Source organism: Ixodes scapularis, unplaced genomic scaffold (genome assembly GCF_016920785.2).
Source record: "Ixodes scapularis isolate PalLabHiFi unplaced genomic scaffold, ASM1692078v2 PGA_scaffold12__126_contigs__length_90152505, whole genome shotgun sequence".
Lineage (NCBI taxonomy): Eukaryota > Metazoa > Arthropoda > Arachnida > Ixodida > Ixodidae > Ixodes > Ixodes scapularis.
This window is the reverse complement of record NW_024609838.1, coordinates 42,566,036-42,582,125: the sequence shown is the minus strand read 5'-3', so window position 1 is coordinate 42,582,125 and position 16,090 is coordinate 42,566,036. Positions and strand designations below refer to the sequence as shown.

At 46.3% G+C, this 16,090-nt stretch overlaps 2 protein-coding genes across 2 annotated transcripts in view; one reads left to right on the top strand and one right to left on the bottom strand.

Moving 5' to 3' along the window:
- LOC8026095 (cAMP-dependent protein kinase catalytic subunit 1) overlaps positions 1–16,090 on the bottom strand; it is a 431,775-nt gene that overhangs the window by 403,734 nt on the left and 11,951 nt on the right. The window lies entirely within an intron of this gene.
- On the top strand, positions 314–6,298 carry LOC120837151. Its single transcript, XM_040206367.3, has 2 exons — positions 314–2,794; positions 6,116–6,298. The coding sequence occupies exons 1-2, from the start codon at positions 314–316 to the stop codon at positions 6,296–6,298; spliced, it is 2,664 nt and encodes an 887-aa protein (XP_040062301.1).

Genomic DNA, 16,090 nt, shown 5'->3' with positions numbered 1-16,090 from the left:
TTACTGGCGCAGCCGACAGGATTGGGAACTTTTGAAAGCTCAGAGCAGTAAGGCCCAGGTGCAACGGGAAGGTAAAGCAGCCTATCCTTGTGAAGTTAAAGAACAGAACGGCAGAAAAGATGAAGACAGCGAAGCACTGGCCTGTGGGATTGGCTGTGAACAGGACGCTGGCGAGCTCCGCCGGGAGTCGGAGACTCGTAAGATCGAGGAGGCAGATCAGTCATCTAGCCAGAGGGAGGCATTTAGAAATGCGCAACTAGCCGATGATAGCCTAAAGAAAGCCTGGGAAGATGCCAAGATCGGAAAGTCGGGCATGTTTGTAGCCGATGGACTTCTTTACCATTGGGACTCAATAGCAGGTGTAAAGGTAAGACAACTGGCTCTCCCCTCGGGCAAGCGCGAAGAAGTATTGAACCTAGCTCACGAGTCGCTGTGGGGAGGACACATGGGGATGAAAAAGACTAAGGCTCGAATAAAGTACAATTTCTTTTGGCCTGGTATGGAAAGAGAGGTGTCGGAGTACTGTAAGTCATGCCATGGGTGTCAGACGCGTTCGGACCGGCGGCGCAGTGACAGAGTACCGATCACCCCGCTTACGAGGCCTGAGCACCCATTTCAAGTGGTCAACGTGGACATTATAGGGCCTATCGAAACGCCATCTGCGAGGGGCCATAAGTACGCGCTGTGCTTAGTAGATCTGTGCACCAGGTGGCCAGAAGTCATCCCGCTGCGCTCGTTGACCGCGAAGGCAACGTGCGACGCGTTGCTTGAGATTTTTACTCGCACAGGGATCCCAGAGACGATCTGTTCTGATCAAGGGACTAACTTCACGTCCCAGCTCACGCGAGTGATGCTGGAGAAATTAGGATGCTGTCCTAGATTTTCGACTCCCGAGCATCCCGAAAGTAACGGAGCGGTGGAAAGGTGGAATCGGGTTCTAAAGAACATGTTATTTCATGTCATGGAGAAAGATTCTAAAAACTGGGATAGGCTGATTCCCTTTTTGTTGTGGGCTTACCGCGAGGTTCCCCACGACACAACGGGAGCGGCGCCCTTTCGTTTGCTGTATGGACGAAATCCGACAGGGCCACTGACGATCCTGCAGCAGACGTGGACGGGTGAGGTAGCGGTACCGGCGACGCTGAGGGAAACGCCTTCAAGGTACCTAAAACAGCTGCGCGAACAACTCGAAATAGCAGCTAGTGTGGCTGAGCTCACTAGTACAGAGCGTCAGGGTGGTTACGCCGAGGTGTACAACAGAAGGGCACGTAACAAAGTGTTTCAGGTGGGTGATCAAGTGCTGGTCTTCGACACGGACCGCGCCACTAAGATGGCACCAAGGTGGCGGGGTCCGTTCACAGTCGTTGGTCGCGAGAGGCAACACTCGTATCGGATAGAAACCGCTGTGGGGAAAACCTCTGTAGTCCACGCAAACCGACTGAGGCCCTACTACGCAAGGGTAAGCCATGTCGGTGTAGTTTTCGACGAAGACAGGGAGTTTGGGGAGGTTGAATATGCCCCTCAGGCTGCGCCCCCGTGTTCGAACGAGGTGCTGATGCCTCCAGAGAAGTTAGCTCATCTCGATGCGGGGACGCGGGCTGAGGTGCAACTGATATTTGAAAAGCATCGTGCACTTTTTGATGGAAGGCCGGGAATGGCGAAAGTGGGCCAGCATCGCATTGACTTAGAGGAGGGAAATCGACCGAAAAGGGCATTTCCCTACAGGGTACCCGAGCTACTAAAGAAAGAAGTGAGTCGACAAGTACATGAACTTCTTGACTGGGGGCTTATCTACCCAGTAGAGAGCGACTTTGCGCACCCGGTAGTATGCGTAGGAAAAAAGGACGGGACAATGCGAATGTGCATTGACTACCGAATGCTCAATGCTGTCACTCGTGGGGATGCTTTCCCAATGACTAACCCACAAGAATTGATTCTGCGGGTGGGTCACGCTAAATTCATTACGGTAGTTGATTTGAGGCGGGGGTACTGGCAGGTGCCGATGGACCCGAAGAGCCAATCTCTCACGGCATTTGTGACGCATGAGGGGCAGTACGCTTGGAGGGTGATGCCTTTCGGGCTAAAGAACTCAGCCGCAACCTTTCAGAGGATGGTCAATGCGCTGCTCTCCGGACACCAGTCATACGCAACAGCGTATCTTGATGATATTGCCATATTTTCCAACACGTGGCAGGAACACATGCAGCACATTGACAGTATCCTTCAGGTGCTCGGAGAGGCAGGGTTGAAAGTGAGCCCTGAAAAGTGCCAGGTGGCACAAGCGCACATTCGCTACCTCGGACATGTCGTTGGGTCAGGGACCCACGGTCCGGACCCAGAAAAGATAGCAGCAATCGAGGGTCTCGCGCCGCCACAAACTAAGAAGGAGTTGCGAAGCCTGCTCGGGTTATGTGGATACTATAGAGAATATGTCAGGAGCTACGCAGAAGTTGCCGGCCCGCTGACTGCGTTGACGAAGCGGGGAATTCCTAACTTAATTCCATGGCCGGAGGATGCGCAACGCGCATTTAAAAGTCTTAAAGACTCACTTTGCGAAGCGGTGGCGTTGAGCACTCCCGAACCTCATCAGCCATACTGGATTTTCACCGATGCGTCGGCAACTGCGGCGGGGGCATGTCTCGCACAAATGTCGGAACAGGGGAAGGAGAAGCCGATAGCCTTTGCGAGCCATCGTTTCAACCCGACACAGTCGCGATGGTCGACTATCGAAAGGGAAGCCTTTGCCATCATCTGGGCTTTAAAAAAGTTTGACTATTGGCTTTTCGGCGCTGTGGTGAATGTTGTCTCTGACCATAACCCGCTGTCATACCTGACAACGAGTACTCCACATGGGGCAAAGCTGGCTAGGTGGGCCTTGGCTCTTCAACGTTACAATGTAACAGTCCAGCATAGGAAGGGAACCAGTAACGGAAATGCTGACGCGCTGTCCAGGCTCCACAATTTATCTTGGGAGTCGGCTGAGTGATCCTGCCATGCCGCCTCGGTTGGACGTGAATGTTCCCGCTCACCCGTGCCGCAGGGCGCTGTGGGGCTGTGAAGTGAATTGGCGAGTCGAACTTGAGGACCCAAAAGGACGTTCTTCTCGTTGCTGTTGTGAATACGTTCAATGCTAATGTAACGCTGTTTTTTCTCTTTGTGTGTGTGTTGTTTTACAGCCTTTGGAATGTCACGCACGCGTTTTGGCCCATTTTTATGTTTGCACTGGGGCATTCCGGTTTGTTAAAGTAGAATCTGTTGTTTTTATGTGTTTTGTTTTATTGTCAGCTTACGATTATGTTTGCACGCTTTGAGTCGGTTCTGAAGAACTTCACGTTAGTGTTATCTAGTTTTATTTCTTTTGCGTGTGTTTAGATTAACTGTTTAGCAGGTCCAAGAAGGACCAGAAACAGTCTTGGGGGGAAGGTGTAAGGGTTCTGGAAAAGACGGCTGGTTTCTCGATCGGCCGGGCGACGGTCGTCTTGTCCGGCGGCGTGTATGATGCTCCCTCCCCGGTCGTTTTGTGTAGTTTTGCTTTTCTAACGGGGGACCGCGTGGGTCTTTCTGCCGACGCGGCCCCCTGGAGAGCGTCTTCCTGTGTCTCCCCCATCGGGATGACCCCTCGGGAAGAGATGTTGTTTTTTATTTTGAATCTGGAGGCTTGCGCATTCTACGGGGCTTCTTGGGTTTCAACCTGGGGGTTCCGGAGAGGCGCCGCTATGTCTGCAACGGGATGCACGGACGAAGTTACGGAGCTGTCGGCTGTAGTCCGTTGGCAAGTTAACGAATGTGTATCGACGCCCTTGCCAACTATTGGACGGTGGATATCACGTGGCTCCAGCAAAGCTTTGAAATGATTGGTTGATCCTCGCCCGAGAGTGAGGGGGTCAGCGTCTTCAAAAGTCCGTGACGGGGGAGAGAGAAGCCCCTTTCTGGCTTGGACTTGGACTAATTTGGAGGACGGCGAATTCCCTTTGCTTTGTATATACTGTGTACAATAGCTCGTCACGTCTAAATAAACAGTTTAGACGAAGTCCTCCCGCATCTGTCGCACTCTTCTGATCACCCACCGAACAAGGCTCATCAAACGATTGGCCCCGCAAGACACCGCCGGGCAATCATCATCTATTCAACCAAGGAACGAACCTTTACTGTATGTTTCCAGAAAAGGAACCATCAAAGCTAGTTCACAAAACCCCGTTTTTTTATGTTACGTTTAAGTAGGGTTTTTTGTCTTCGGGTTTTATATTTTTTCAAAAATCCGAGATAAATATTGGGGCGCTTTCTTCAAAGCTGGTAAACCGGGGAGAAACCGGGTTTTTCAATCGTTTGTTTTGCAAATCGTTTTTTTTTGGTTATATTTAGAAGTAAAGATACACAAATAATGTTAGAGTATTGATCAGTTTAAGCATTCTAACATGATATAAAAGCTCACTTAGTATTTTAATTTTTTGTTTTTGTTTTTGTAAAACCTTGTTGCTTGCATAGTCATCTGCGTGCGTGGCACCTCTGTCTTCATCCTAGACCTGTCCGGCTCTTGAACATATCCAAATTGTAAAGAAAACGTTATCTCGACATCACAGCTTTCACAAAGCACAACGATGTATGGAATCTGCTGCCCTAATCAAAACAAAATTAATCATTTTATTTATTTTTTTTAACTGTAAAGGGAAAGGGGGCAAATGATAGTTCGTAACGGACTAAAAGACGGCATTTCGGGGCTCGATGTGTCATTGCAGTTCAATGAAGTCAAAAGAATCTAACATCTTTTTTGAGCTCTGAAGCATATCCTCCACCTCATGAGTTGGGTGCAGCAGAGGCAAAAGCACAGGCGCCAGCGCGTCACCTTTCAGGTGCGCCTTCCTTTCACAAGCACTAGCGAAAAGGAAAACAAATCTGAAAGCCATGTGCCCGCGCCTTTGCCTTTGCTGCACTCCGTCTCGAGACCCACGTCTCGAGCCGCGGTTTGAGTCCCGCTCAGCTCGTGCGCTGGCTTTGGCAGTGCCTTCTTTCCCACAGTCTCAGCTGAGACGCTGTTTCTTGCGAGCCCGTCCAGGGGGGCTATGTTGCACGTTTTGGACTCCCAGGAGACTTGGGAGAAGGAAGTGACGTAGGTGTGAATGAACGTATCTTCTGCAGATACCGTCATCAGCGACTCCACCAATCAACATCCAAAGAGCGTTGTTGACGTCACTTCCTTCTCCCTAGTCTCCTGGGAGTCCAAAACGTGCAACATAGCCCCCCAGAACTATAAAAAGAATTTCACCGTTGCAGTATCGTTCTCCAGATGGCCGTCTTCCGAATGAATCAAAGGCTGCGTTTACATGGATGCGAACGTAGCGCGTCGAATCGACATTTGACCATTTTGATTGATAGCAGATGGGTAGAAGAGGAAGAAGTAGAAAGAGAGGCGGCGTTTGACTGGTCCCTGCTCGATTTGACGCGCTACAATCGCATCGATGCGTGAACCCAGCCGACGAAAGACAAAAGCAATGTCGTTTTCTAGACAACGTTATGTCTTTAGTTTTTGTAGAGCGTTGGATGCCGCAATTATTACTCGCGTTAAAATTATCCGCGATCTAGCAGTTAATGTAAATGCTGCAATTTATTTCAATAGTCACTTAACTTCAATTCCGAATACGTCATTTGGAGTCCTCGGTGCCAACATGCTTATTGCACGTATAATTTTTTTCGGAAACATTTTTTTTTCTGCGCTTGTTTTGTTCACTTGTACGTTCCCGCGTCGATTACGGCTCGGCTGTCTGGAATTCTATTCGCTCAATTCATTCAAACAAGGTTGAACGCGTATAAAAAAAAGAAATAAGGTCGAAGATATTAATATGATTGATACCTTCGACCTAATAATTACTTCAGAGAGCAAAGGATATGCAGACTGGGGAATTTAGATACCTTGTGCAACAGGAGAACCATACGGAATTCGGCGTTCCTGCATAAGGGGATGAAGGGAGTTATCGATTCAACCTTGCTGCTCAGCTACACTTGCTTGCGTCTTTCTCGAAGGTCTACTGGACTGCGATCATTGTTTCATACTTCTGATTCGCATCACGCAGCACACATGACTCGCTTACTATTGACACAGTATGACTATATTGAACAGATCGCTGCGAAATGTTTCATGGCATACGTAGCATACGTAAAAAATCTACGATATAAAAAATACCCGGAAAAACACACCATCGGTATAAATTTTGGTGCTACGCTTCTTTTTACGCGGCATGTGCAAAAGGTTAAAGAAATGCCCCCCAAAAAAGTAACCCATAAGAGTAACGCGAATGTGTAACACGCTGAATTTAACGAACTTACGTAACCTTAAATTAAGCAAGGAGCGTTTTGGATTTAATTGGAAATAGGATTGGTGTATAATCATACATCGATTCAAGTTTTCCCGCTAAATTTAGAGGGGAAACGCATCCTGCTACGTTTAGCGAGACGTTAAGTTCGCGATATGTATACCGAAATAGACCTTTCTTTTTTCTTATTTGCAAAAGTCTGTCGAGCAACATTGGCGGTCGCCATTGCTCGGGCAGGAAGCGCGTGATTGGACCCGAGCTCTCACAGAACGCTGACGTCACGCTCGTGTCCAATAAGCGCTCACAGCACGTGATCAAGCAATGGCGGACAGGCGTTAGCGCGGACTTTCGAAAAAGGGTCCACTAGTGAGACTCCCCATAGTCGCCGACAGGGTGAAAACGGTACGGTGCGCCTTCCGTCGTGCTTTAGCTGCGCGCCCGCGCTCGAGGTGCACCAGTCGCCGAAGAAGTCGAATTTAGGAAGCTCCCGCTGCAGGTTTGGACAACTGAAGCTCACTCTCTCCTCGTCATCAATGACATATTCGCAACGTTCACGGCCTTTAGGGAGCGCATTATATAGTTCCGATCGAAATGGCTGTCGTCTCGAATGATCCTCGTAGAACAGCAGCACGAGGTTGGGTCCGGCACACGTGAGTAATTCTAATGTTGCGAAGCGCGAGCGATATAAGAGCCTTACCTACATTGTACTTCACCGTCGGGAAGCTGTAATCATGCACCTTCATACTGAAGCCGATCGTCCACGAGCCGTAAGAAGCGCAATTCTCACACCGGGGTCGCCGAAAGTCGCGCGTAGCTCTTCGAAAGTTCATAAATAAACACCCAGCGCAGCTCAGAACTGCGCATCACGTGTCTTAATCGACCTTACACAAAGAATTAAGATGTCTTAATTTTTGTTTTTTCTCCACTCTTACATCTGGATGGTATTTAAAATATATCTGCGCGTCCGTTTTTATGCAGCACAACAGAACACAGAGTCACGGACCTTTGCGGTCGCTTATTTATTTTATTTATTTATTTAAAATACCCTCGAGGTAAGTGCACTGAAGAGGCAATAGAGCTACAAAACATCAACTACAAAGTGGGCAATTACACGTTAAACAAAATATCAGTAGTTCAAGGAACCGAGGCGGGAAGGTGGCTCCAGTCTATCGATGTTGGAGGCAAATATTGAAATAACGATAGTTCTAAAATTTGGAACACCAACCTTATACCTATGATCAATACCGAGCGGGCATGTAGAAAGGAGGGGTAATTAGCTTATGACAAAGAATAAAATTGTGATTAAATATTTTAGGACTTTATCTTTTTCCTCTCCACTGATAGCTCAAAATTATATTTGGTTAATAAAGAAATGCCCCCTCCCCTAACCCAGGCTGTCGAACCGAAATCTGCATCGGATCCGGTTTGGCTTCGTGTACGCGTCTTTCGCTTCATTAGCGGTTCTGCTCCGACAAAGTATACAACTGACGGCGGTAATAGCGGTTTGAACCGGTTTGAACCGACGTTCTGGTAACATTTAATTTTTCTTCGGCGTCGCTTGTATTTTTGTTTTCTTCTCTTTTTCATTAAACAATCGAACGCCGCCGCCGCGTGCGGAGAACTTTTGCACCCTTTATCTCCCTGTCATCCTTCGCATTCAACGGCAAACAAATCATCGCGCATCCAAAGACGCAAGTAGCTTCTCAGCTATTGGCCGAACTAAAAAAAAAAGAAAAAAACTTGCAGGTTCTTTTTCTTTTTTTTTTTTTGCTTGCGTATAGCAACAAGAGCGCGCGAAGAGAAGATTGGCTAAAAAGAATAGCAGTCTTCATTAGACTTGTGTTCATTTCCATTAGACAGTACTCACTCTAAGTCAATAATTACTTGTCATCGATTACGTTTGGGAGAAATTTTGCAATTATTGAATTACATTTATCAGGACGTAATCGCGAAAGTAAGGTCATTACTTTGGGAAGTACTAAAATTATTTGCAACCGAGACTATTTTCCCCTGCCCTTTCTAATGGCACCCCTTTGTTTGAACAAGTTTCCTTCTTCGTACCAAGTATCCTACAAGAGGAAGGTTTTACCAAAATTGCTCGATTAAAAAGTAAGTAGTTTATTGTTCGGCGATTCTAATCCAACAATGGACAGTGCCGAGAAAAAAAAGTTTTTAAACCTACAGAAAAAAAAAATTGTCGTTTCGAAGATCTGAAGTAATCGGAAGAGACATCGCATTGACACTTTCATGGTGTCAATGTGATGTCCACATCAGAGTTGAGTCCTCACGTGCCTTATCCCCACGCTCCAATTGGTTCACCGAGGCCACAGCTTTACCATGTCACGCCGAAATCGCAGAAACTCGCTTGTTGACGTTATTGCCCCCAGAGGCGGTGCTGACGTCGACGAGCCCAGAAGACGTGGGCCGCATGAAGAAACGCATGAGCCGAGTGCATATTTATTTATTTATTTATTTAAGTATCCTCAAGGCCCTGGGGCATTACAGAGGGGAGTGGTACAAAACAATTTTGGAACACAAAACAATATACAAACACTAAAAGCCAAGCTTTTTTTGCTTCGTTTGGAGCTTTTTCAGTTTTGATAACTGCAAAATTTGAGTCCGATTATTGAGTGGAAACTGTATTATATACGCGATGTTACACTGCTTTACGATTATAATTACAATTTATTTTCCAAAATTTTTTATGTTGTATTTATGGCAGAAGAGAGTCACCACCAGGACGAGATACAGGCAACAGGAACTGCGCACGCTTTTCAAGTAATCCTTCAGAGGAGCTTCAAACAAACAATGAAGTCGATTTCGCTTTGAGATGAAGCAAGCAGGTCGCTATTTTCCCTTAACGGAGTTCCGAAGCGATTCGATAAATTGGTGTCGCTAGAACGGCATCGCTATTCTATCGTTCGCTCAAATGAACACCGCCTTTCGCTAAAGTGTCGTTCGTTGAAACATCATGGGCGAAGCTTCGTTCGCTAAAACGTCGTTCGATGAAACATCATGGGCGGAGCTTCGTTCGCTGAAACGTCGTTCGATCAGGTCAGTGCCCTCCCAGGTTGTACCCAAGTCAACGTTAATCACGGCACATGGTAGTGTGCTAATACTTCAAGATTTAGAGTTTCTACGATTTTGAAGAAGTGAATAGGAAAGTACCAGTAAAAAGTAACTACACTTAGTTACAACTTACTGGAAGATATGTATCTACGTTTACAGATACAGATACCGAGAAATGAAAGTACCCACGTTTGTGCCTCAGGTACAACAAAAGTACCTAGACACTCGGATTTCCAGTTACTTGTACCTAGGTACTTTACAACCCTGCATATCTCGCACGCCCAAAAACACGTCCCGCAGCCCGGTGTAGACAAAAAAAAATGCGTATGCACTTACCCAAATCCACTGCTTTGACTCAACTCAAGAACCCCATAGTAAAACAAAGCCCGGCTTGTAAAGTGGTCGTTTACTCGTAAGGTCGTTGTTTACTATACTCTATTTCTTGGCACGCTGCCGGTATTGCTGTAGCCGATGATCACACGACCTTTTCTTGGTCGTTAACCAAGAAAAGGTTTTTTCTTTTTTCTTTTTCTTTTCGGACTGTGACGCTCAGGTGAAATAACTCGGTCCATTCTCTCTTCACGCTGCTGAGCGCCGCTCCCTCGTCAGCCTCTCTCCTCCCCTGGTGTACGTAACTCGGATGAACCTCCTGTAGTCAGCCCGGTTGAACTTGTCTCGTCACCCCATTCAGACCTTCGCGGCCAATCGACCCCGCTCTCGCAAAGAAAGACTTAAAAACACACACACGAAGACAAGCAGACACGCACGCACGCATGCACGCACACACACACACACACACGCACACATACACACACACACACACATATATATATATATATATATACATTATTCGGGGAAATAGGTTTTTGAAGATATTTTCCGTGTACTTCCGGAGGTGTTTCTTTGTTTGTCGTTCCGCTAAATGAACAATTAAAGGGGCACTAAATAAATTATTGAGTTATTTACCGATATACCGATACGACCCCAAAAACACCTTTAGTACCCCTACAACAACATTGCTGTTGCTCTTGACACGCGCTAGGTTTCTCAAGCGAAAGCACGCGCGGTAATGACCGCAATTAAACACGCCCTCTATCCTTACAAAAGGTTGCGCATAATAGAGCTGCATGCACCGTTTTATAAGAATACGTAACTACGTAGGGCGGGGTTACGACACCCTGTGATATATAAGAAACAAAGAAAATCACAAACTATAAAAGAAAAAAAAAACATGTATGCGGCTCCCTTCATTACCGTTCACTCGCTTTCCTGTGTATACAATCAGAATCTAACTTAGCTAACCCGCACCGCCGCGTTTGTTTGTTTGTTTGTTGTTTTTTTTTGGTGGGGGGGGGGGGGGGGAGTGGGGGGCGTTAGTTTAGCGAGAGTAAGTACAACTGGTTGGTCGCGTGACGGCGAGGCGGGGTTGGGGCCAAGATCAGAGGAGACCATCTAGCAAAACTCGAGGAGAAGCTTCCCGAAACCCCAGACCCGCCTCCTTGCAAGGGTTTTGGAAGACGGGCGAGAGTTCTTCTGACTGGAGTGAAAACGGACACCGCACTAACACCATCTCACGTCGCATCTTAGAGCCAAAGAGAAAGATCCGGAATTTGGTCCAAGTGCAACATGGGCGTCAAGGCAGGCATTTTTCACTCAATGGAGTGTTCAGAGTACAAACACATAAGGGCAAAACTTCGACCCACAGACATCGCATCTGTGGAGGGAGGACACATCCACCAGGCTCCGAGACTGACAGACCAAGAGTCTTGAAAGGTCTCCTGGATTTTATCTCTGAGGCCGAGCTGGACATAATCATTTAGATTTAGTAACCTTTCCTTAGTGCCAGCGTCCTGATCTTTATATCACCGGCACACTCTCTCATTCCCTTTTTTCTTCCCTTTTTTTCTTTTACTTTTCTCCTTCTATGGCAATAAACTTTTTCTGAATGACTGACCAGGTTTTAGCCGGTCGTTATGCTGCGCTCTGTAAAGCAAAACGTGACACGCACGCAAGAAAAAATAAGACACCGACATTTAGTGAGTGTGTGTGTTTGTGCGTGCGTGCGCACGCGTGCGTCCGTTATCTGACATAATACCCAACCTCGGAAAAGATGGGCCTGTCGCCGTGACAAAGTGATCCCGTCAACTCCCACCTAACTAACGCCCCGCCGAAAAAAAAAAAGAGAAGAAAGATGGACGATTACGCGCGTTAGTTCAGTCTAATCCCGACTGTCATAAACGCATAAAAAATATTTATAGATCAAATTTCTCGCAAAACACGAAGCCAGCCAATCACGGCAAACCATAGAAGGACCCCAGCGAATGACGAAACTCGGAATACGATTAGATGCGCAAAAGTGCGACGTGCGGAGGGACACGTGAGCGAGTGAAACGGCACGCTCGATACCTCCTTCAGCGCGCATTGCACTTCTTTTGTCCGATCATAATCTGAGCTTCGTCATTCGCGGGGATCCTTCTACCGGTCGCCGCGATTGGCTGTCTTCGTGTTCTACAAAAAAAAAAACAAAAAAAAACCTCACTCTTTTTTTTTTTTTTTAGGGTGCATACAGCGTGAGTACATCGAAATCATTTGAGACAAATCGGAAAAATCGGTTGCGCACCGCATACGAGATCGTATAATTTAAGATACACGTGTAAATAGACAACGCGCTTCTAAATAAAATAAAAGCAAAAATAGCGGTTTTGTACACAAGCGCATATGCCATCCCGGTCATTTTATCTCCGATCATCTTGTATAGCTTTGTCCAATGAGCACGAGTTCAGGAACGCGTGTAGGGTTGACTATATACTTTGCCGACGCTACGAGATAAAGGGACCGATCGAGCAGTGTCAAAAGCGCGAGTCACTAGGCTTTTTTTTTTTATTTTTGTTTATGATTGATTCGGCGATGATAGGACGCACAGTCGCCGACTACGAGGCAGCTTGCTTTGAGGTCTACCCACTATCCGTCCAATCGGAGCCAATCAGAGCTCGGCGTTCTGACGGCCCCACAATCCTTACAAAAGAAGCAGACGAACTTGCGCTACGCATAGGCACCTCAAAAACTTAAGAAATGTGGGCCTACACTCTCGTTTCACCTCAGATCCGAGCGCGGCCGATGTTATGAGCCGAAGGGCCAATCAAACAGCGCAAAAAGCGCAGCGTCATAGCGTGCTCTATGCGCTTGATAGGACCAGCCGGCGGAGGAGCACGCACAGAGAGACAGCGAATACCGGCTGGTCCTATCAACTGCAGAGAGCACGCCATGATGCTGTGCCTCTTTCGCTCTCTTTATTGGCCCTTCGGCTCGTTACATCGGCCGCGCTCGGACCGAAGCTGAAACGAAATATAAAAACAAAACAAAAAAACAGTGCGTCTGCTTTCCCGCACAACACTTGGAGAGCCAATCACCACAACTTAGGGAGGCAGCTCTGCCAGTGACGATGCCGAAACATATGTTGAGACCAAAAAAACGCAGTCTGAGTTGTGACATGAAGCAATGCCAAACGTCACGCTTGCATTGCCTGATGTCAAAACTCAGACTGAGTTTTTTGGTCTAAACATGTGTTTCCGCATCGTCATTCGCTAAGCTGCCTCCGTAAGTTGTGGTGATTGGCTCTCCCAGTGTTGTGCGGAAAAGCAGACGCACTTTTTTTTTGTGTTTTTTTTCGGTCATTGTGTCAAGTGTAGGGCATTTTATTAATCACTCGGCAGTCTCTGACATCAGGTCACTGCGGTAGCGCTGCTGTCGGCACTGCGCATGCCCAGACGTTTCTTCTCTCTCCCATTCGGTTACTGCGCACACACGAGGGCTCGCTCCTAAACATCGCCTTGGTGTACATATGCGTCCCACGCCATTTTACTACCCAAAAGTTACGGTCGCGTTTGTTTTCGGCCCGCGCGCCTACTGCAATCGGTGCAACAAAGGACGTCTGTACCTACAGACAAATATCTGAGCATAAAGAAAAGACTCATTTTAGTCGGAAGTTACAAGCACAATAAATATTTGTATATTATGAAACAAATTTGTTTGAGCAAAAGAAAGAAAAGAAAAGCTAGTTGCATTGTTGCACTACGTTTAAACGTCTTTTTCGCGGAGACTTCTTCATGGTGTAAGGGCGTCAGCAATCGCATTCTAAGAGCGAGCAAAATTCCTCCAAGACCCGATAAGAGAATATCGTTCGCCAACTGGCCCAATTAGAAGCTCTTCTACGGTATACGTTTCTTCTAAAGTAGGCATATCTTTTTATACATAAAGTTGGCATTTGACGTTTTGGAGCAGGTTCCGTAGCAGGCAAAATATTCGTCTGGAGCAGTCACTGACGCTTTTGGAGCAGATGTCAACATCTGTTAGCACATCACTTGAAAAAAAAAATTGAATGCATCGCTAAATGAGTTCAGATTTGATAATGACTGAGGGTTTCTTTTTGATACTGGAGCATATTACTCGTTACATTTTGTAATAAGAACAGATAAGGCGCAAAAGGTACACAGAACTTTATTTTTAGAAATAAGGCTCTGGTCAGAGCAGGTTCCATCTACAATGGGTACTAAACAAATTGATGAGAAATGAATCACGCTTCAATCAGGGTAAAGCCTCCCTTCCCTCCCACTTTTACACCCGGTAGTTTATTTAGCCTGTATGTATAATTTTTGTAAAATGCCACCAAAAACCAACATATTCGCTAACACATCTATCAGTAAAAATACGCCTCCCAAATTTTATTGTTTTCGGAAGCATGTTTTATTGTTCATGGTTATGAATATCAAAAACACCCACAAATATTATGAAGACCTCCCTTGTGCGTTAAAGTTTAAACAGCTATTTAGCGGCGTTGGAACCAGGGTGAAGAGGAAGTTTGCTGCCCTTTCGTCTGACAGCTGCACGGGAACTACATTTATACAGAAAAAGCACGGCATATTTTCTTTCTTTCTTTCTCGACGCAGCATATGAAAACGAGATCATATAATCGAGACCAACGAATGTGAACCTGTAACAGTACTGAGCATAATTTACGTGTACGTCGTGCTAAACCAGACGCTTACCCATGTCAGCCGCTTCTCCTAGCACTCCGGTGCAAAACAGTGAAGCTTGACGCGCGTGGGCTGGTGAGAGGCGACACGAAGACATACGGCAAACATAACAATCGAGTGATTTCATCAGGAGTACAAAAGCCTGGTTCTGTCTCATCTAATAGCCGCCATCCTACTCTTCTACAATGTTTTCTCGCGACTTTTGGCTCCTGACATTGCCGACATCGTATGAAATTTTAGAGGATGTCGGCGATCAAGCCGCCAGTGCACCAACCGGCCAGCACGGTGGACGAGCCATCTTAAAACTTCGTTTTACCTTAATTTAAAGCGCAGCCGACGCTACGAGCCAATGGAATCAACCAAACAACATAAAAGTACGACATCGAGGCATCGGACCATCTTCCTGTGCGTGTTCTTTCATCGATTAAACAAGTCAAATTCAGCGAATCTCCCGTGACTTGCGCTTTTACTATATGTGTTCGTGTTGTATGTGTTCAAGCCTTCGACTGTGCTCTGACCTAACCTATACGGTGAGTAGAAACGTTGTGAAATACATATTTCTACCATTTTCCTTTGATCCTACTTCTTTGAATATTAGGGTCAACCAATAAAAATATGTGTAAATTTTTGTTGCCCATCTCGGCGCAGGTGTGGCACAATTCTTAGCCAAAATGGCACTTTAGCGCCAGATGTAGCAGACTTTCGCTCACGGCGCAATTTGGCGCAATTTGGCGCAGCTTATCCATCACTCAGTTCATCAACTAGCCCAATTACAAGTTCTACTACAGGAAATGTCGTTATGTGTCAATATCCTCTCCATTGTCTTCTTTTTTTTTTCACCGTATTTAATATTTGCAAAGGCTGCACCGCATGCTAGTCTCCAAGAAGACTTGATTTCTGTGCAAATAAAGCAGTTAGACTCCCTCCCCCTCTAACGAAGCAGTTGGCACTCGTACACCAACACAGACTAGACTAAAAACGAAAGACCCGAACGACCAGAGAATCAGAGTTGGTACAGGAAGGACAGCACAAACAGCTTGCACAGCGGCCGGCAGGAAAATTTGCTCAGCTTGGCTGACAAACCGGGTGAGGGCATACGCCAAGAGCGGAAATATGATAATTGTATTTAAAGAGCAGCGGTAAAAGAAAGAAAGGGGAGAAAAAAGCAAATCAGTGCAAGAAGTCACGTGCAGCCACGTGACTTCCGGCACTCTCTCCTTCTCTATATTTCTCCAACCTCCGTGCGCAGGTTTCGATTTCGATTTCGAGCAGTTGCGTCTGTTGGTTTTATTAAAAATATACGTGACTCTCTAGAAAAATATTAATTGTGTAGTCTTCTGACCCCATACTGAATTGCGAGGCAAAAAAAAAATGAAAACAATTGTTTGGGAGTGTCAGTGTCCTTTTAATTATGTGAAAGATGCGTATCGATAAGCGGAGTGCGTCAGCGTAGCCATAGGCGTAGACCACAGGGGGGCATCGAGGCTCGTGCTTCCCCCCCCCCCTCCTCCCCCTGGTGAGTCTGAGGCAGTCTTGTACACGTTACTAAAAAAAGTAATCGATTACAATTACTATTACTCTTGGCTAAAAAGTATTCGATTAGATTACTTGATTACTCGACGGCAAAAGTAATTGGACATTACTTAAGCAAGTAATCGTTACTTTTTCGATTACTATATT